Below are 20,801 nucleotides of genomic sequence, written 5' to 3'. Positions count from 1 at the left end.
TGGAAGGGGTTTAGAGCAGGGTTCCCGATCTTTTTAAGTCATTGATCTTTACCACTAACCGAGGGGTCTGTGGACCCTGGGTTGGTCCCCCAGGGATAGGGGTCAGACACAGGCAAATGGGACTGGCTTAGGAGGAGCACCATTTTCAGCATGTTTGAGCCAGACTAAAGGGCTTGTTTCCATGCAGTATTACTCTATGACTCTCATAGCGAACAGAAGTGGGCCATTTGTCCCTTCGGTTCTATGCTGATTATATGAGAGTAATCCAGTTAGTTCTGCTGTCTGAAAAATTCAGATCCTTCTCTGCCTCCCTCTAGAATGCTTCAGTTGGATCTGCGTTTGCCACTCCAACATTCTGGACCCTAAAAGTGGTGTAAAAATGTTTCCTCTCAGATCACCCTCTGTTCTTTCATCAATCATCTTCATTCTAAGTCATTCTGCCAACGGGAAGAGTTTCTCTCTATTTACCTGATGTTTGTCAATACCTCCTGCAAATTTCAAAGTTAGTTTATTATCCAGCTATGTATATGTTACCACATTTTCCTTAGATTTATTTTCTGGCAGACATTTACAAGAAAATAAAAAAAATGCAAACAGAATTTGTGAAAAACTATGCATAAACAAAGAGTGACAAGCTACCAATGTGCAAAAGACAAACTGTACAATTAAAATAACACTGAGAATGAGTTGAAAGGAGTCCTAGGAGGTTAGTCTGTGTAGTGAATGAAGTTATCCTTGCCTGGTCAGGAGCTTGGTGGTAGTAAAGTTATAACTCTTCCTCAACCTGGTGGCGTGCTATCTACAACTTTTGTACCTCCTGCCTGATGGCAGAAGGGTGAAGAGTACGTGGCCTGGATGGTGGGGTCTTTGAAGATGGATGCTACTCTTTTGCAACTTGCTATATTCCAAGGAGGGTATTCCCAGGTTGATTCCTTAAGGTTGTTATAGTTGATGGGGACAGTGTTAGTGCAGATAAGCTTCCACTACCTATTAAATGCTCCCAATGCCGTTTCCCAAATAGCTACTAACAACCAAGTCCAGCTCCTGGCCTTCATGTTTGGTTTAGCTACTAAGCCCGATAGAACCATTTCTACTGATAGCAAAAGGGGCAAAGGTGGGTTACTGGCGTCTTTAACCCAGTTGCTTCAGAAAGAAGGGACTTGTAAGCTGTAGTTGGCGACTCTTCAAGGAGAAGACAAACTCTGATCTCAAACCTCTGCAGCTTTGCGGCTAAACCCACTCATGCGGAAGGCTTCGGGAGTAAACCCCGAGGGAAAAATCCAGAATTGGGGTCCCTAAGTTAGTCCTATGTTGAGCTCAACGCTGACTGGCAGCTGCTGAAATGCAGCTGGTGCCAAACTGTGTCATTCTCTGGTAATCCTTTGGATTCACCAGCAATGTGGAGAGGGGAGTCTGGTGCAGGGGCTCCAAATTGTACTGCCCTGGCTTGCGTATCACGTAAGCAGCTAGGTTGCAATATCGTTGGTCAACCTGATCAATGGAAGGCTTCAATTTCCAGCTTCCCCAGCCTACGCATATAATCAAAGTCCCTCATCCCTGGAATCATGTGGTAAATCTCTTCTGCAGTCTTTTTGAAACCTTCCTAAGGTTTGGTGTCCAGAACTGCACACAGTGCACCAGCACAAGCTGAAACTGATTCTCCATATAACTATATAACAATTACAGCATGGAAACAGGCCATCTCAGCCCTTCTAGTCTGTGCCGAATGCTTACTCTCACCTAGTCCCACCTACCTGCACTCAGCCCATAACCCTCCATTCCTTTCCTGTCCATGTACCTATCCAAATTTTTTTTAAATGACTCGATACCCTTTTCTGCCCATCCTGATTAATTCTGCAGATCACAGAAAGCCCTATGATTTCATGATTTCTCCTGGCCACTGCCGACAACCAGGCATGTGATACTCCATCATTAATCACTTTATGCAGCTGTGTCTGACACTGGAGCATGACGTATTCATAGAGTTACAGTATTGGACAGCTCATGGACTGTCCAGGGATGACTGAAGTCTGTCTCTAGAACCCCAGCCCACTAACTGAGGAGTAACTCAATTCTGAAAGGAAACAGGATGAAAAGTCACGGATTGCTCAGGATACAAAGTCAATATTGTGGTTTTTTCACGTTAATAAATGTTGGGCGTGTGCTAATGATTTTGCAAGACCTCTTTGGGAATATTACAGGCAAAACAACAGAGGCATGTAGATGAAGTCAAGAGATTCTGCTTTTCCCTGGCATAACTCCAATTCTGATAAGGACTTCAGAGTCAGAATCAGGACGGACTTCATTCCATTCTCCAAACTTTTCTATTTTTAAGGAGACACATTTGAGACCACAGCTTTCACAGAACCTAGAAGAATGCAACACGGTACAGACTCTCCAATGTTGTGCTGACCTTTGACCTATTCTACGATCAATCTAATGCTTCCCTCCCACCTCGACCTCTCACCATTTTTCGATCATCCATGTGCTATTTCAGAGTCTCTTTGAGTGTTCCTAATGACCCTGGCAGGGCATCCCATGCACTCACCACTCTCTGTGTAAATAACCTACCTCTGACATGCCTCCCTATACTTTTCTCCCATCACCATTCAATTATGTCCCCTTATTTTTCCACCCTGGGAAAAAGTCTCTAGCAATATCATCTTATATGCATCCATCGAGTTACCTTTCATCCTCCTTTGCTCCAAAGAGAAAAGCCCTGGATTTTGACATGTCTTCTTCCTTAACTGGTGTCCCTTCAACCATAGAGTCATAGAGTAATACAGCAGAGAAACAGGACTCTTGGCCCAACTTGTTCATGCCAACTAAGATGTCTGTCCAAGCCTGTCCCAGTTGCCCATGTTTGATCTACATAGAAACATAGAAAATAGGTGCAGGAGTAGGCCATTCGGCCTTTCGAGCCTGCACTGCCATTCAGTATGATCATGGCTGATCATCCAACTCAGAACCCTGTACCTGCTTTCTCTCCATACCCCCTGATCCCTTTAGCCACAAGGGCCATATCTAACTCCCTCTTAAATATAGCCAATGAACTGGCCTCAGCTGCTTATTCTATTCTGTATAGGGATCTGTATGCCTCCTGAGCCCTGATTGTACCATGGACTCAGTTTCCCTTTGCCTCCCATTTCAGCTTTCCATCAGACCATTCACAACTCCCAAGCAGTATTTGGTTTATACCTCCTCCTTTTCAAAATGCTAATTATGTTTTTGCAAAGCTTTGTACTGGAGAAACCACAAGACATACAGCAGGAGCAGACTTAGGCCATTTGGCCCATCGAATCTGCTCTGCCCATTCCATCATGGCTGATTTACCCCTGATCTCCAGTCTCCTCCAGGAGGACCACAACCTTGTCATTGTATATGGACTTGCATGCCTCGATGACCCAGTGAGCTGTGTTGGCTGGAGTCAGGGTTTTATGCTGTGGCTCTTGGTAGGGTCACCCATGCCAAACAGGTCAAAGGGTAGAGGCCAGACTAAGAGTGGTCCACTGGTCCTCCAGGTTCAGGGGTTCAGCTCAGGGCCAACAACCCCGACTAGTCAAACAAATCGGTATCGAAATGGCAATGAAGGATTGCTGCCCTAAACGCCAGAGGCAGTAAGTAAGTCAACTCCATACTCTTACCACCTCCCCAATACATGCTTGCTAATTAAGAAACTATCAACTCCTCTTTAAATACTGGGGGATATCCTTTAGTAGAGTATCTCCACATGAGACTCCAGCTGTCTGCCACTCCCTCTGTGGCTGCTAACATTGTTTCAGAGAAGCCCAGCCTATGTTTGAAGAGCAAGCACGAGGAAATCTGCAGATGCTGGAAATTTGAGCAACACACACAAAATGCTGGTGGAACGCAGCAGGCCAGGCAGCATCTATAAGGAGAAGCACTGTCGATGTTTCGGGCCGAGACCCTTCGTCAGGACTACCTGAAAGGAAAGATAGTAAGAGATTTGAAAGTAGGAGGGGGAGGGGAAGATGCGAAAAGATAGGAGAAGACCGGAGGGGATGGGGTGAAGCTGAGAGCCAGAAAGGTGATTGACGAAAGTGATACAGAGCTGGAGAAGGGAAAGGATCATGGGACGGGAGGCCTAGGGAGAAAGAAAGGGGGAGGGTAGCACCAGAGGGAGATAGAGAACAGGTAGAGTGATGGACAGGAAGAGAGGGAAAAAAAGGAGGGGGAAAAACTAAATATATCAACTTTCTGGCACTCAGCTTCACCCCACCCCCTCCGGTCTTCTATCATTTTGCATTTTCCCCTCCCCCTCCTACTTTCAAATTTCTTACTATTTTTCCTTTCAGTTAGTCCTGACGAAGGGTCTCGGCCCGAAACATCGACAGTGCTTCTCCCTATAGATGCTGCCTGGCCTGCTGTGTTCCACCAGCATTTTGTGTGTGTTGCTATGTTTGAAGAACCGCACTAGGAACGTTACAGGCCCCAGGAATTGACAATAAATTCAAAGCATTCAGTTTTATTTTCAGTATTTGTAGTGTGTTTTATCTTACTGTTCCTGCATTGATTTCTCTGTCTCCTCCGTCCTGATTCATCTCCCTCAATTTATACATCCTCCACAGTGATTAATCATGCTTCACCATCCTCTCTCAGCCAGCAGCAGCTCCACTTATTCAGCCTGTGCCGGCTTCCCCTGTTCTTTGGCTGCCTTCTACCATCACTGCAAGACTTGCGTCCAAAACCACGAAGCAGACAGGGAAAACCCTGTGGACACGACCCAACCTGCAAGCTGCCCGCACCAAAAGCTCTCTATATTGCACAGTTATTAAAACTTTTAACTCCTTTGTAAAAGTTTCTTCCCCCCCCCCCCCGGGGCAGTTAATCTGATCAACCATTCTAATTATTCCCTTACCACCTTCTACCTATTACCCAGTCACTGCACTGCACTGTAAATGTTAAACCTCTTCTTATAATGTTGTTTACACTGTAAATACATGCTGGCATTTATGTATCTATGCACATTTTATTCCATATGTCCACCTCTGCCTCTAACTTTATTTTTATATGATTCTTTATTCTTTATAATTGTTGAATGTTGCTGTTTTTTGTTGCATGTCACACCCTAAGCAACACACGGCAGTAACTAGGGATGACTCTTCCCTGGTCTCTACCCATGAAGATCGAGAGGGACACTAATTCAGCTGGGCATCAGTGATGGTGCAAGCAAACACACGACATGCAAGAGAATTCCTAGAAGCATGACTTTCCGCAAACAATTTTAGAAACAGATATGTAGACCTCAATCCCATTTATAAGCCGATGCGGGCAAAATTCCAGACAGCACATATTGTTCACCATGCAACCAATCAGCAAAGAAATCCCCTCCCTATGTCACAATTGAGTTTCTGTAATGATAACCAATCAACTGGTTTAAGAGCATACTAAAGCCAAGAATTTGGAGGACACACCACAAGTGATGATGTCCTCGTGAAACAGTTGCAAAGAGATTGCCAAGTTTGGAGAACAACTCAACCCAACCCCACCACAGCAAATTCTGAATACATGAAGATGTATATGGTGAATAAAGTTTACCTTTCATCCTTGATCCTCCTATTTTGCAACTTAATACCTCTTTGATTTGATTAAGACCACAAGACCATAAGATATAGGAGTAGAATTAGGCCATTTGGCCCATCGAGTCTGCTCTGTGATTCCATCAATGCCCTGGATCCGGAGGACAAGGCCCTGTACTTTCATTGGGTGACGATGGAGGTGCGCAATGGATTGTTGTTCTCGCCGTGGCAGTTTTTCGATGGTGACAGACACCTCTTGCACCTGGTGGTCCCCCTGGGGGGGAGGGGGGCTTCATGCCACGGTGCTGCAGTGGGGGTGGGTTAGTGGGGGACGGCCATTTTGAGGTTATAAAGACATTGGGCAAGCGGTGCAAATGCTTCCGTTAGCCTGGGTACAGGCAGGAAGTGGAGCTGTTCAGGCACCACTGCAAAGGGGCCGGGGCGCTAGCCTAGGACGCCAATGTGGCAGGACTTGGAGGGGGCCCCAGTATGGGACTACTACCCCACCTGGAAGAAGGGACAATCTCTCACACTTGGAAGCCACTGGAAGGGACTGGGAGGTGTGCTCAACCACATCAAAACGCGGTATATCAGGTACAGTTGCCTGAGCAGTGGAAGGCAATTGTGCTGCACTGGGACCACCCCCAGAGACCACCTACCCAGCGAGGCTGACGGAAAGAAAAGACCCTCCGGGTGCTCTGCCTCTTGCCTCATAAAACTTTGCATCCCATGGGAGGGGTGGGGCTACAGAAACCTTACAGCCCCACAGAAGGTGGCATCAACCACCGCCAAGACTTCTGGACCTTGTTGTGGACTCTGGTGTAGCTGGGGATGGCTGACCCTCCAGGTGGGGGTAGTGTGGCACTCTGGTGGGGGGGGGGGGTGGCGGTGGGCATGATTGACTGCATTGCTAGTGGCCAGCGCTACCTATGGTTCTTCTTTTAAAATCCGTTCGTGGGATTATAGTGAGATGTTCAAGTTCATCTGATGATACATTTTAGCTTGGATTATACAGTTATTCACTTGTGTGTTTGTGGGTCACCCTGACTGTAACTGATGTGTGTAATAATCACTTCCCTCCTGCCTGTATGTGATTGAGTGGATTCTTGCCCCAGGACTTAGCACCCTGTCTGTTTTTGTGTTTGTCGCAGTAATATGGCTGTTGAGTTAAATGAGCCCTGTACTTTGCAGCATTCATTTTACCCTCTACCTTACAAGCTTTCCAGGGCCTCCTGGAGTGAAGCATTATTACAAAATAATGCAGGCACTACCAAGCTTCATGTTAAGAACAGTGTGTTTTTGATGACATGTGGTCTTCATCTTACGCCAAAGTGTTTAGTCTGATGGCCAAAAAGCTCAAGTTTGGTTTCATGAGACCATAAAACCTTCTTTCAGCTGACTTCAGAGTCTCCCACATGCCTTCTGGCAAATTCTAGCTGAGATTGCATGTGAATATCATTCAACAATGACTTTTTTTGCCACTTTCCCATAAAGTTGTGACTGGTGAAGCACCCAGGCAACAGTGGTCAAGTGAGCAGTTTCTTCCATCTCAGCCACTGAAGCCTGTAACTCCTCCAGAGTTGTCATAGGTCTCTTGGTGGCCTCCCTCACTACTCCCCTTAGAACCATAGAACATTACAGCACAGAAACAGGCCTTTCCACCCTTCTTGGCTGTGCCGAACCATTTTCTGCCTTGTCTCACTGACCTGCACCCAGGCCATATCCCTCCAAACCCCTCTCATCCATGTACCTGTCCAAGTTTTTCTTAAATGTCAAAAGTGAGCCCGCATTCACCACTTGATCTGGTAGCTCATTCCACACTCCCACCACTCTCTGCGTGAAGAAGCCTCCCCTAATGTTCCCTTTAAACTTTTCCCCCTTCACCCTTAACCCATGACCCCTGGTTTTTTTCTCCCCTAGCCTCAGTGGAAAAAGCCTGCTTGCATTCACTCTATCTATACCCATCATAATTTTATACACCTCTATCAAATCTCCCCTCATTCTCCTACGCTCCAGGGAATAAAGTCCTAACCTATTCAACCTTTCTCTGTAACTCAGTTTCTCAAGTCCCAGTAACATCTTTGTAAACCTATCCTGGACCCTTTCAACCTTATTTATATTCTTCCTGTAATTAGCTGACCAAAACTGCACACAATACACCAAATTTGGTCCACCAATGTCTTATTCAACTTCACCATTACATTCCAACTCTTATACTCAGTACTTTGATTTATGAAGGCCAATGTACCAAAAGCTCTCTTTACAATCCTACCTACCTGTGACGCCACTTTTAGGGAATTATGTATCTGTACTCCCAGATCCCTTTGTTCTACTGCACTCCTCAGTGTCCTACCATTTACCTTGTATGTTCTATCTTGGTTTGACCTTCCGAAGTGCAATACCTCACACTTGTCCGCATTAAACTACATCTGCCATTTTTCAGCCCATTCCTCCAACTAGTTCAAATCCCTCTGCAAGCTTTGAAGACCTTCCTCACTGTCCACTACACCTCCAATCTTTGTAACATCAGCAAATTTGCTGATCCAATTTACCACATTATCATCCAGATCATTGATATAGATGACAAATAACAATGGACCCAGCACTGATTCCTGTGGCACACCACTAGTCACAGGCCTCCACTCAGAGTAGCAATCCTCCACTACCACTCTTTGGCTTCTTCCATTGAGCCAATGTCTAATCCAATTTACTACCTCTTCATGTATACCTAGTGACTGAATCTTCCTAACTAACCTCCCATGCGGGACCTTGTCAAAAGCCTTTCTGAAGTCGATGTATGCAACATCCACTGCCCTCCCTTCATCCACTTTCCTGGTAACTCCCTCGAAAAACTCTAATAGATTGGTTAAACATGACCTACCATGCACAAAGCCATGCTGACTTTTTTTTAATAAGTCCCTGTCTATCCAAATACTTGTAGATCCTATCTCTTAGTATTCCTTCCAATAATTTACCTACTACTGATGTCAAACTTACCGGCCTATAATTTCCCAGCTTATTTTTTTAGCCTTTTTTAAACAACGGAATTACATGAACTATCCTCCAATCCTCTGGCACCTGACCCGTGGATATCGACATTTTAAATATTTCTGCCATTTCGACACTAGTCTCCATCAAGGCCCGAGGGAATACCCTGTCAGGTCCTGGGGATTTATCTACTCTGATTTGCCTCAAGACAGCAAACACCTCCTCCTCTTTAATCTGTATAAGTTCCATGACCTCCCTACTTGTTTGCCTTGTTTCCATAGACTCCATTCCAGTTTCCTTAGTAAATACAGATGCAAAAAACCCATTTAATATCTCTCCCATTTCTTTCGGCTCCATACATAGCCGACCACTCTGATCTTCAAGAGGACCAATTTTATCCCTTACTATCCTTTTGCTCTTAACATACCTGTAGAAGCTTCCTGCACAGTCACTCAGTGTTTGAAGGTGGCCTGCTCTAGGCAGATTTACAGCTCTGCCATATTCTTTCCATTTCTTGATGATTGACTTAACTGTACTCCAAGAGATGGTCAGTGACTTGAAAATTTTCTTGTATCCACCTCCTGATTTGTGCTTTTTAATGACCTTTTCACGGAGCTGCTAGGAGTGTTCTTTTGACTTCACGGTGTAGTTTTTGCCAGGATACTGACTCACCAGCAGTTGGACCTTCCAGATGCAGGTGTATTTTTACTACAATCAATCGAAACACCTTGACTGCACACGGTGATCTCTATTTAACTAATTATGTGACTTCTAAAACCAATCGGCTGCACCAGTGATGGTTTGGTGTGTCGTATTAAAGGGGGTAAATACTGATGCAATCAGTGTTTTGTATTTTTAATTAATTTAGATTACTTTGTAGAGATCTGTTTTCACTTTGACACGAAGGAGTCTTTTTCCGTGGATCAGTGTCAAAAAAGCCAAATTAAATCCACTGTGAATCAATGTTGTAAAACAAAAAAACGTGAAATCTTCTGGGGGGGGGGATGTAAAGTTTTTATAGGCACAGTACTTCAATAATAAATGCATTTTGAATCTTGAATCATTGAATCACTTCCTGGTGGTGCTACCATGTTCTCGGGCTCTTAATTCTACTGTACCTCTCTTAGTTATTCCACGATTGACTCTTTAACATTTCTGTTTGCACCACTTCAGATTACACTATTATTACACCAATACCATTGTTTTATGCTCACTGTATTTATAGATGTATTTATGAATACATGTTGTAGACTGTTTACTCTGTAAGCTTTAAGTGAGTAAGGCATTCCATTGCTCTGTGGTGTTGTTTGGCAATAAACTGATCCAAATCTGAAACCAGAAAAGCTAATTCATTAACTGGCTGGTTCATCAGCTTTCTTCGTACCTGTGCAAAGCCCTAGAAAGTGGGTGGCACAGTAGCATAGTGGCTAGCACAAACCCTTTACAGTACCAGCGACCCGGGGTTCAATTCCCATCACTGCCTGTCAGGAATTTGTACATTCTCCCTGTGACGACATGGGTTTCCTCCAGGTGCTCCCACAGCCCAAAGATGTGCCAGTTGGCAGATTAATTAGTATTGTAAATTGTTCCGTGATTAGGGTAGGGTTAAATCAGGAGTGGGCGGTGCAACTCAAAGGACCTACTCTGTTTTAATAAAATATTTCAATACTCATATTTCAATAAAATAAAGTCAAGATAATCCTTGCCATCCTCATCCCCCTGCCTCCTGTAAAAATAGGAACATTTTGTAGTTGCAGTTGTTTCACAATATTGGTGAGGCTGCACCTGAAGTACTGTGCACAGTTTCAGCCATCCTGTTGTAGGAAAGATGTTACTAAACTGAAAAGAGTACAAAAAAGATTTACAGAAATGTTTGTAGGATGCGAGGACCCAAGTTATAGGGAGAGGCTGGCCAGATTCAATCCTTATTCCTTGGAAATGTCTCGAGACTGAAGTGTGACCTTATAGAGGTACATAAAATCAAGGGGGGCATGGATGCACAGTCCTTTTCCCCATGGAGAAAACAAGTTTTCTTTAAGATTGAGAGAAGATTTAGAAGGGATCTGAGAGGAAACTTCTTCATACAGAGGGTGGTCTGTATATGGAGCTAGAGGAAGTGATTAAGGTAGGTATAACAGCAACATTTAAAAGACATCTGGACAGATACACGGATAGGATAGGTTTCAAAAGATGTGAGGGACTAGCTTAGATGAGCATCTCGGATGGCATAGATTGATCATCAGACCATGATACAGGAACAGTATTAGGCCATTTGGCCCATTGAGTCTGCTCTGCCATTTCATCGAGGCTGATCCATTTTCCCTCTCAGCCCCGATCTCCTGCCTTCTCCCTGTATCCCTCCTTCATGCCCTGAATAATCAACCTCTGTCCTACATGAGACTCTCCCACAATGGGAAACATCCTCTCCACATCCACTCTGTCGAGGATTGCTTGGGCCGAAGCTCTGTCAGCCATTGCCTGAAAATCCATCCCAAAGTGAGATGAACTGAACAAAGTGTGTGACCCTTTCAGCACACTTTGCCCTGGTCTGAAATTGGGCTCTCCTCATGGCTACATCTCAGTTTCAGTTTGATTGAGTTGAACTTCCAGGCATTATGGGTCTTTCTCGAGAGGATGTCCTTGCCAGAAAAATCCCATTCTCTTGAGAATACACATTTATCCAAGCTCACGCCACGTGGCAGCAGTTGAATCAGAGAGAGAGAGTACACTGAATAAAGAACATGATTTTATTCTTGACGCAGCTAATTTGAATTCCTTTCAAACCCACAAAGTTTATTTCTGACTTTTGGATTGACTTGGCTTGGGGTCAAGTCCAAGTGAACTCAACGAGTATAATCATACTGCAAAATATCTTTCAATGAAACAGAACTGATGTGGAAATGTAAAATTAACACAGCTGTTCACTTGGAGAGAGGGGCTGGAACTGAGCACTCACTTGGTACACTCAAGCAATCTACCCCACGTCTCTCTGCAACTTTATTTAGAGATACAGCACGGTAACAGGCTCTCGCTGTCCAATTACTCCCATATTTCCAATTAACCTACTAACCTGTGTATCTTTAGGATGTGGGAGAAAACCTGGAAAAAACCCATGCGAACACAGGGAGAATGTACAGACTCCTTTTAGACAGCGAAAGGAAGCAAACACTGACTGTACAGCTGGCACTGCTCGATGAAGTGATCCCCTGATTTACAATAGGTCTCATCGGGAGGAGGCCGCATCAGGATCACTGGAGAACACAGACAACCTCAGCCGATTCGCAGGTGAAGTGTTCTGGTAGAAAAATTGGGGGAGCCGCTGCATCGAGCACCTTCATTACATCTGCCAAAAGTGTAACTTTGCGGTGGCCAAACATTTTAATTCCAATTCCCATTCCTGTTCCAACATGCCGGCGGTCCATGGCCTCCTCTTGTGCCGAGATGAGGCCACCCTCAGAGTGGGGGAGCAACATCTTACGTTTCATCTGGGTAGCCTCCAACCCGATGGCATGAATATCGATTTCTCCTTCTGGTAAAAATAAAATCCCTTCCCCCTCCTCTCTTCTATTCTCCACTCTGGCCTCTTGCCTCGTCTCCATGCCTATCACCTCCCCATTCAGTGCAGGCTCCAAAAACAATGTCTAACCCTGAGGCAAAGTTATTAACCTTTTACCTTAATTCCAGCGTGAAACTCTGTCACTGCAGTAGTTGTCCTCACAAGACTGTTGGTCGATGGTTTCTTCTCCATAATCCTATGAGGAAACATAAGACTATAACGTATAGGAGCAGAATTCGGCTATTCAGCCCATTGAGTTTGCTCTGCCATTCAATCCTGGTTTATTTTTGTTCCCTAACCGCATTCTCCAATTTTGTCCCTGTACCTTTAACTTGTTTACCAGTCAAAGACCTATCAATCTCTGTCTTTAACACACCCAATTACCTCTTAGAGTCAGAGAGCATTGCAGCACAAATACAGGCCCTTTGGCCCAACCCATTCGTGCCAACCAAAGCTAGTCCCAATTTCCCATCTTCAGTCCACATCCCTCTAAGCCCTGTCTGACCATGTACCTATCCAAGTGCTTCTTCAAAGATATGTTTGTAACTCTTCAACCGCTTCCTCTGACCGCTCGATCCATTGCATGAAAAAAATTTAGATCTTTCGTTTGTCATCCTGAATTGATGACCCCCCCTTCTGGACCCCCCTAATCTGTCCAGAACCCCTACAATTTTAAACATTTTTAATTTACTCCCCCTCAACCTCCTCAGGCCCAAATAAAATAATCCCAAATCTTCCCTGTTAGCTACATCGTTCTGGTTCTGACAACACCCTTACAACTTTCCTCTCTACAGTCTTAGTGTGATCTTACTTATTCTGCAGTCTGGTGACCAGAACTATGCACAATCTGTTGTTAGATCTGTGTTTACTTTCTGATCTTTAGGTTTCTTCCAGGAGTCAAGGATTCGTAACGATAATTTATTTTAAAGTACAAACAAGCACACAAATACCAAACAAATTAAACAGAGAGCAAAGAACTGAAGCTACGATGAATGAAAAGCAACCAGAAGTCGAAGATAAAAGATTGGGCCTCTGAAAAATACACCACTTTATAACTGAGGTAAGAGAAATTCCTGCGATCAACTACATCAATCAATGGTTGCACAATTACATCAGTGGATAAAGACCAGTAACATCATGAAGGATCTCACCCCACTGATCGTGGATTGTTTATCCTGCTTCCATCAGAGAGGAGGCTTCGTAGCAAGCCAGGACCACTAGACTCAGAAGCAGTTATTTTCCCCAGGCAGTGAGGCTGATCAACACCTCCACCCACAAATTCACCCCTACATGCCCCAACCACCACTACTTCATCATTTCCTGTTGGACACCCTATTTTCACTCATGTGTTTAGCATAATTTTATGGACATAGAGTCAATCTACTGTATGGATTTAAGGGAACTTATGTCACAAATACGAGAAAATCTGCAGGACTGGAAATCCAAAGCAACACACACAGAATGCTGGAGGAACTCAGCAAATCAGGCAGATCTATGGAAAAGAGTAAACAGTCGACTTTCTGGGCTGAAACCTTTCATCAGGACTGGAGTAGAAGGGGAGAAGTCAAAAACGTATCTTATGTATTTATAGTTATTGAGTTTTTAAATTAGTATTATTACATTTTTATATCTTATTGTGTTTTATTTTGTACTTCATCAGATTCGAATAATTATTTCATTCTCCTTTATGCTTGAGTACAGGAAATGACAATAAATAATTTGAATCTCGAAATGCTGGAAATCCAGATTAACAGATCCTGATAAAGCATCTCAGCCTGAAGTGATAACTGTTTGTTTCTCGCCATATATGCTGCCTGACCTGCTGAGTTCCTCCAGCATTTTGTGTGTATTCCAGAATAACCTCTTTTGCTTCCCTGGATCTTTAAGTGATTGTACATAACAAGCTGATCAAGTAGAAGGTTGATTCTGTTGTTATAACTTACCTGCTGACTAGTGGTGCAAACAGCCACAGGTTGGCCATGACCATGTTCAGGGGGAAAGGAAGCTGTAAAAAAAAAATGTTTATTTTACTAATAAACATTCTAAAGTTCTACACTCAGTAGCCACTTTATTAGGTATACATGTACATCTGCTCAATAATGCAAATATCAAAACAACCAATCATGTGACAGCATCCCAATGCATAAGAGCATGTAAACGTGGTCAAGAGAATCAGTTGTTGTTCAGACAAACATCAGGATGGGGAATAAATGTGATCTTAGTGACTTTGACCATGGAACGTTTGTTGGTGCCAGATGGGGAGGTTTGAGTATCTCAGAAACTGCTGATCTCCTGGCAGTTTCACACACAATAGTCTCTAGAGTTTACAGGGAATGGTGTGAAAATCGAAAAAAAAAACAACAACATTCAGCGTGGCAGTTCTGTGGGTGAAAATGTCTTGTTAATGAGAGAGGTCCGAGGAGAATGGCCAGACTGGTTCAAACTGACAGGAAGGCGACAGTAACTCAAATAACCATGTGTTACAACAGTGGTGTGCAGAAGAATACCTTTAAATGCACAACACGTTGAACCTTGAAATGGACAGGAAACCATCAGAAAACCACGAACATACACTCAGTGGCCATTTTATTAGGTGCAGGAGCTATCTAACAAAGCAGCCATTGAGTGTACAGTATACCTTAGCTGTCTTCCTTGTTTGTCAATTAATACATGCAGTTTCATTGCCTTAACACAACAATTGGTTTTAGCAGAACATTTGATTATTTTGCCGATCTTTCCGTACATCATTTAAAGAAAACAGGTTTTAGAATTGATGCACCATCAATAACTCTCTGCGATGTGAGGCGAGATATAGGCTTTTATTGACTGGAAGAAAGAACAAGCAGCAATTGACCACCACACTACATCCTGGAGACTGAGGGCAGGGCTCAGGCCTCAATCGCCTTTACAGGGTCTGTGAGAGGAGCCACAGGAGCAGTCAGCGGGGGGGTGTGTCAGACAGGTATATGTAGTTCACCACAAGAATCATAGGGCAAAACAGCATGGAATCAGGCCCTTTGGATATCTGGTTGATGCCAACAAAAATCTTCAAATAAGCCTGTAAACATTTTTAAATACCTCTTGACTTTTGCTATCTATGTACATCAATGCAGATGTTGGAAATCCAGAGTAATATACACAAAACACTGGAGTAATTCAGCAGGTCAGGTAGCATCTATGGAAAGAGTCGACATTTCAGGCTGAGAGGGTCTCAGCCTAAAACAACAACTGTTTATTAACTTCTATTGACTCTGCCTAACCTGCTGAGTTCCTCCAGCATTTTGTGTGTGTTGCTTTGCAGAATCTCTTGTTTTTTGATTTATATACCTGTGCAAGTACTTCTTAACTGTTGTTAATGTACCTGCCTCAACCACTTCCTCTGGCAGCTCATTGCATATATTGACCACATCCTGGGTAAAAAAGTTGCCCCTCAAAGTTCCAATTAAATCTCTCTAAAAGGCCTTGAATATGCTGCCGGTGGACACTTCCCATAGGAAAGGTTTCTTAGTGAGGGACCAAAGTATCGGTTTACAAGACAAAACTGAAGAGAATTTTTTTCTTTCAGAGGCTGAATGTTGAAGAGGAGTTAATCGATAATTGGTTTATTATTGTCACACCCACCAAGATAGAGTGTAAAATTTTTGTTTGTGTGCCAAGTGTTCAACCTGTGCCCTCTAATTTTTGATTCTCCAGTCCTGGGAAGATCTTAGTGTGCATTCACCGTCTAGGCCTCTCATAACTTTACACACCTTTATGAGATCACCTCTCATTCTCCCACGCTCCAGTGAAAAAAGACCCAGTCTGCTAAATCTCTCTCTGTAATTTCAAATTCAAGTTCAAGTTTATTGTCATTCTACAATGCACGATATATACAGAGGGATAAAGCATCGTTCCTCTGGGCCCAAGGTGCAAACACAATACATATAGTCACACACACAGCACATTCAGTCATAAAATAATATTAACACAAGTCCATTCAGTCCCTCAAGTCCCTGCAACACCATTTGGGCCTACACTCAATGAAATTTAGAAGAATGGGGGGGGGGGCAATCTCATAGACATTGAAAGCCTAGATAGGGTGGATGTGAAGAGGATGTTTTCTTTGGTCAGGGAGTCTACGACCAGAGGGCACATCCTTAAAATAGAGGGATGTTGATTTATAACAGAGATGAGGAGGAATTTCTTCAGCCAAATCTGTTGCCACAGATGGCTGTGGAGGCTAGGTAACTAGATGTATTTAAGGCTGATAGGTTCTTGACTAGTTGGGGCATTAAAGGACATGGGAAAAAGGCAGGAGAATGGGATTAAGAGGGAAATGGATCAGCCATGATGAAATGACTGAATGGCCTAATTCTGCTCCAATGTCTTATGGTCTAAATCTCCTTCACGTACTTTCCATTTTAAAAGCATCTTCCCTCTAGCAGGGTGACCAAAACTGAACACAATATTCCAAATGCCACTTCACCAACGTCCTGTACAACTACAGCATAACATCCCAACTTCTATAAACACGAGAAAATCTGCAGGTGCTGGAAATCCAAAGCAACACACACACACACACACACACACACACACACAATGCTGGAGGAGCTTAGCAGGCGAGGCAACATCGATGGAAATGAGCAAGTAGTTGGTATTTCGGGTCAAGACCACAATGTCGACTGTTTACTCTTTTCCATAAATGCTGCCTGGCCTGCTGAGCTCCTCCAGCATTGTCTGTGCATCCCAGCTTCTATACTCAGTGATGAATGAAGGCCAGTGTGCCAGAAACCTCCTACACCATCATGTCTACTTGTGACAGCTCTTTCATGTCTACATCAAAGAGTCAAAGTAAATTTAATATATGTGACCTGGTGGTATTTTTGAGATTCATTTTCCTCCAGGCAATTACAGGAAAATAAAGAAATATGATAAATATGATTAATTTATGGAAAATTATACATTAACACAAAGACTGACAAAGAGTGACTTGAACTCCAAGGTCCTTCTGTTCTATAACATTCTCACTGTGAAAATCTTTTCCTTATTTATCTTCCTGGAATGCAATACCTCATACTTACATGAACTAAACTCCAATATAAGCCTGGGACACAGTCTTTGTAATCAAATTCTTGCCTGGATATGCCTGCTTTGATGTACTTGCATTCACTCCTGTCATGGGCCTGGCTATCACAAAAGGGAACTGGACACTTTGTCTTGCAGTTCACCCAAGGGAGGGTTTCGACACACCACAATGCAGTCAGGGGTGGCAAGTTAGCACAGTGGTTGGCACAACGCTTTACGGCAGTGTCGATCCGGGTTCAATTCTCCCACTGTCTGGAAGGAGTTTGTACGTTCTTCCCGTGACTGCACAGGGTTTCCCCTGGGTGATTCTATTTCCTCCCACATTACAAGAACATACAGATTAGGGTTAGTACATTGTGGGCATGCTACCTTGGCGCTGGAAGTGTGGCAGTGCTTGTAGGCTATCCCCAGCATGGAGCACCTCTTACACCTCTTTGTAACAACTCCCTAAGATGGGGGTGGGGGGGCGGGCGGATTACACCATTTGGCCCATCGAGTCTGCCAGGTTTTGCCCCTAATGGTTTGGTGTATCGCTAACCTTTCAAAATTCCGTGTACGTAAGTTCATGCACCAAGATTAAAATTGCATAACACACACAAACTGCTGGAGGAACTCAGCAGGCCAGGCAGCATCTATGAAAAAGAGTAAACAGTCAATGTTTCAGGCTGAGAACCCTCATCAGATGAAGGGTCTTGGCCCGAAATGTTGCCCGCTTACTCTTTCCATAGTTGCTGCCTGGCCTGCTGAGTTCCTCCAGCAATTTTGGTGTGTTGGCTGGATTTCTAGCATCTTCAGATATTCTTGTGTCATGACTGCGCAGTTGACGCAGGAATCTTTGGGATGGGTCCTTTGTGCTTGCTTTGGCTTAAGAACGCAATCAACAAGATCCAGTTGCAACACATTTTAAATGACATACTCAGGGAAAAGAAAGACTCTGCCTGAAGTGAGTGGATCATGCCGCAGTTTGAAGACAGAAGCAGCTACAGTTTCTCTTACTGCTCCAGATCTGAATCACATCAGATTTAGATTTAGAGATACAGAACAGCAACAAGCCCCTCCTGCCCAATGAGCCCGCAACTGCCCAATTATACCCATGTGACCAATTAACCTACAAATCCACTCATCTTTGGAATGTGAGAGGACTGAAAGGAGCTAAGAAACTTGCAAAATTAGTCAGCTCCAGGTTCCAGCCTCCGGAGTATCCAAGACATCTTCAAGGTGCAGTGCCTTGGAAAGGCGACGTCCATTATTAAGGACTCCCATCACCCGGCCCATGCCCTCTTCTCATTGCTACCACCATGGAGGAGGTACTGAAGCCTGAAGGCACACACTCAGTGATTCAGCTTCTTCCCCTCTGCCATCCGTTTTCTAAACAGACATTGAACCCATGAACACCACCTCACGTTTTTAAAATTGGTTTTGTTTTTACACTGCTACTTTTTAATTTAACTATTTACTATCCATCCACTTACTGAAATTCATTTATTTTTTTCTCTCTAGTTGTCAGGTACTGCCGGTGCTAGACTCACAAATTTCACGACCTGCAGTATGCCGATGATATTAAGCCTGACTCTGATGTGGGAGGAAACAGGGGCAGCCAGAAGAAATCACCACAGTCACAGGGACATCATGCAAGCTCTTTACAGACAGCGGCAGGAATTGAACTTGGGGGTTGCTGGTGCAGTGATATGATGCGTAACTGCTATGTTACTGTGCCAGGCTCGGAAACACCAGACCCAGTGCCTAACCGGCAGCGTGTTGTGAATGGATGAAATCCCACCTATCCACTGATCTGCGGGATGTTATTGTACTGAGGTCGTTATGGTTACTGTAATTTTTTTTATAGATCCAAAAAAAACCCATTTTAGTTCTGGAACTCTTTGGCAAACTAATACACTAAACAACATTAAATTTTTACGCTGCCCAGACTCATGATATTAAAATACGATTAACATTATTATAATCTGATTGTAAATTTTAGCTCTGGCTCAAGAAACGTGATCTTAAAGTAGAGCAACAGTTCAAAAACATTTGGCCTTCTCAAATAAAAGAGCGGAAATCAATAACGCATGTGATGACTAAAAACCCTTGAAGCACTGCCAAGAATATTTGACACCAGGAGACTGAAATGTTTCATTGAAGAAATCTTGTTGTTGGGTTTCTGGATGGTAGCTATTCTGATTCAGAATAATCTGTCATGAAGAAAGGTCTCAGTTTGAAAATTGACTGCATATTCATTTCCATTGATGCTGCCTCCTGACCTGCTGAGTTCCTCCAGCATTTTGTGTGTGTTGCTCCTGATTTCCAGCATCTGCACAATTTCGTGTTTATTCTGATTCAATTTATCGGTTCCCCTACATAGTTTTCCAATCGCATGCAACCACATTTTACCGCAGACTGGCTCAGTGCATCACTAACCTATCAAAAACACAAGAGATTCTGCAGATGCTGGAGGTCCAGGGTGACACACAAAAATTTCTGAAGGAAATCAGCAAGTCAGGCAGCATCTATGAAGGGAAATAAACAGGCAAGGCTTCGTTCCGAGGCCATTTATCAGGACTGGAAATGAAAGGGGAAGAAGCCACATTAAGGAGGTGGGGTTCGGGGAGAAGTTCAAACTGGAAGATTATAGGTGAAGCCAGGTGAGGGGAAGATTGGTGGGGGGGGAGGGCGGTGAAGTGGGAAGGAGTAGGAAAATTTGAAGGGCTTAAGAAGAAGGAATCTAATAGAAAAGGAGAGTGGGCCATGGGAGAATGGGAGGGAGGAGGGGCATCAGAGGGAGGAGGGGCATCAGAGGGAGGTGATGGGTAGGTGAGGAGAACATAGAACAGTACAGCACAGCACAGGAAAAGTCCATTTAATCCACAATGTTCTGCCAAACCAGCTAAAAAAACAAATCAGGTTTATTATCACTGGCATGTGTCGCGAAATTTGCTATGTTAACAAATTTCACAACACATGCCGATGATAATAAACCTGATTCTGATTTTTATTCAAAAACAACCAAACACTAATCCCTTCGATCTGCACCACGTCCATATCCCTCTGTCTTCCTTATATCCATGTGCCTATCCAAATATCTCCTATAAGCCTGTAGTGTATTTTCCTCTACCACCATACCAGGCAGCGCATTCCAGGCATCCATCACTCTTTGAGCAAAAAACTTACCCCTCACATCCCCCCTGAACCTACCCCCTCTCAACTTAAATGCATGTCCTCTAGTACTAGACATTTCACCCCTGGGAAACAGATACTCCCTGTCTACTCTATCCATGCCTCTCATAATCTTATAAAGCTCTATCAGGTCTCCCTTCAACCTCCAGCGCTCCGGAGAAAACAACTCAAGTTTGTCCAGCCTCTTGTAGTAGCACGTGCCCTCTAAGGGAACGGGTCTGAGGGGAGCCATAATGGGGGATGGAAAAAGAGGGAAGAGGGTGAGGGGGAGAATTATGGGAATTTAGAGAAATCAGTACCATTGAGGCTGCCCAGATGGAATACGAAGAAATCTTGTTGCTGGGATTCTAAGGGATAATGATTCCAATTCAGCCAACCGGTTCTCTACACAGTCTGCCAATTACATCGAACCATGGTTCTGAGCCTCACTAATCTATCAAGGCCACTTCAGATTCAATAAAGATTTAAGATTACTAATC

General features: G+C 43.8%; 2 protein-coding genes across 5 annotated transcripts in view; one reads left to right on the top strand and one right to left on the bottom strand.

Moving 5' to 3' along the window:
• LOC132381015 (N-fatty-acyl-amino acid synthase/hydrolase PM20D1-like) overlaps positions 1-20,801 on the bottom strand; it is a 109,411-nt gene that overhangs the window by 32,688 nt on the left and 55,922 nt on the right. For both annotated transcript variants that reach the window (XM_059950099.1, XM_059950098.1), the window contains exons 7-8: positions 14,028-14,089; positions 12,202-12,280 (exon numbers count right to left, since the gene is read on the bottom strand). In XM_059950099.1, the coding sequence (XP_059806082.1) occupies positions 12,202-12,280; positions 14,028-14,089 (141 nt within the window). The remainder of the gene's footprint in view (positions 1-12,201; positions 12,281-14,027; positions 14,090-20,801) is intronic.
• LOC132381014 (general transcription factor II-I repeat domain-containing protein 2-like) overlaps positions 1-20,801 on the top strand; it is a 112,895-nt gene that overhangs the window by 84,832 nt on the left and 7,262 nt on the right. For 2 of the 3 annotated variants that reach the window (XM_059950096.1, XM_059950095.1), the window contains one exon: positions 12,968-13,144. The gene's annotated coding sequence lies outside the window, so the exon portion shown is untranslated. Of the gene's footprint in view, positions 1-4,383; positions 11,814-12,967; positions 13,145-20,801 lie in introns of those variants that run through there. The other variant, XM_059950097.1, reaches the window with a different exon arrangement.

The sequence above is a fragment of the Hypanus sabinus genome, chromosome 25 (assembly GCF_030144855.1).
Source record: "Hypanus sabinus isolate sHypSab1 chromosome 25, sHypSab1.hap1, whole genome shotgun sequence".
Classification (NCBI taxonomy): domain Eukaryota; kingdom Metazoa; phylum Chordata; class Chondrichthyes; order Myliobatiformes; family Dasyatidae; genus Hypanus; species Hypanus sabinus.
This window is presented reverse-complemented; position numbering and strand designations above follow the sequence as displayed.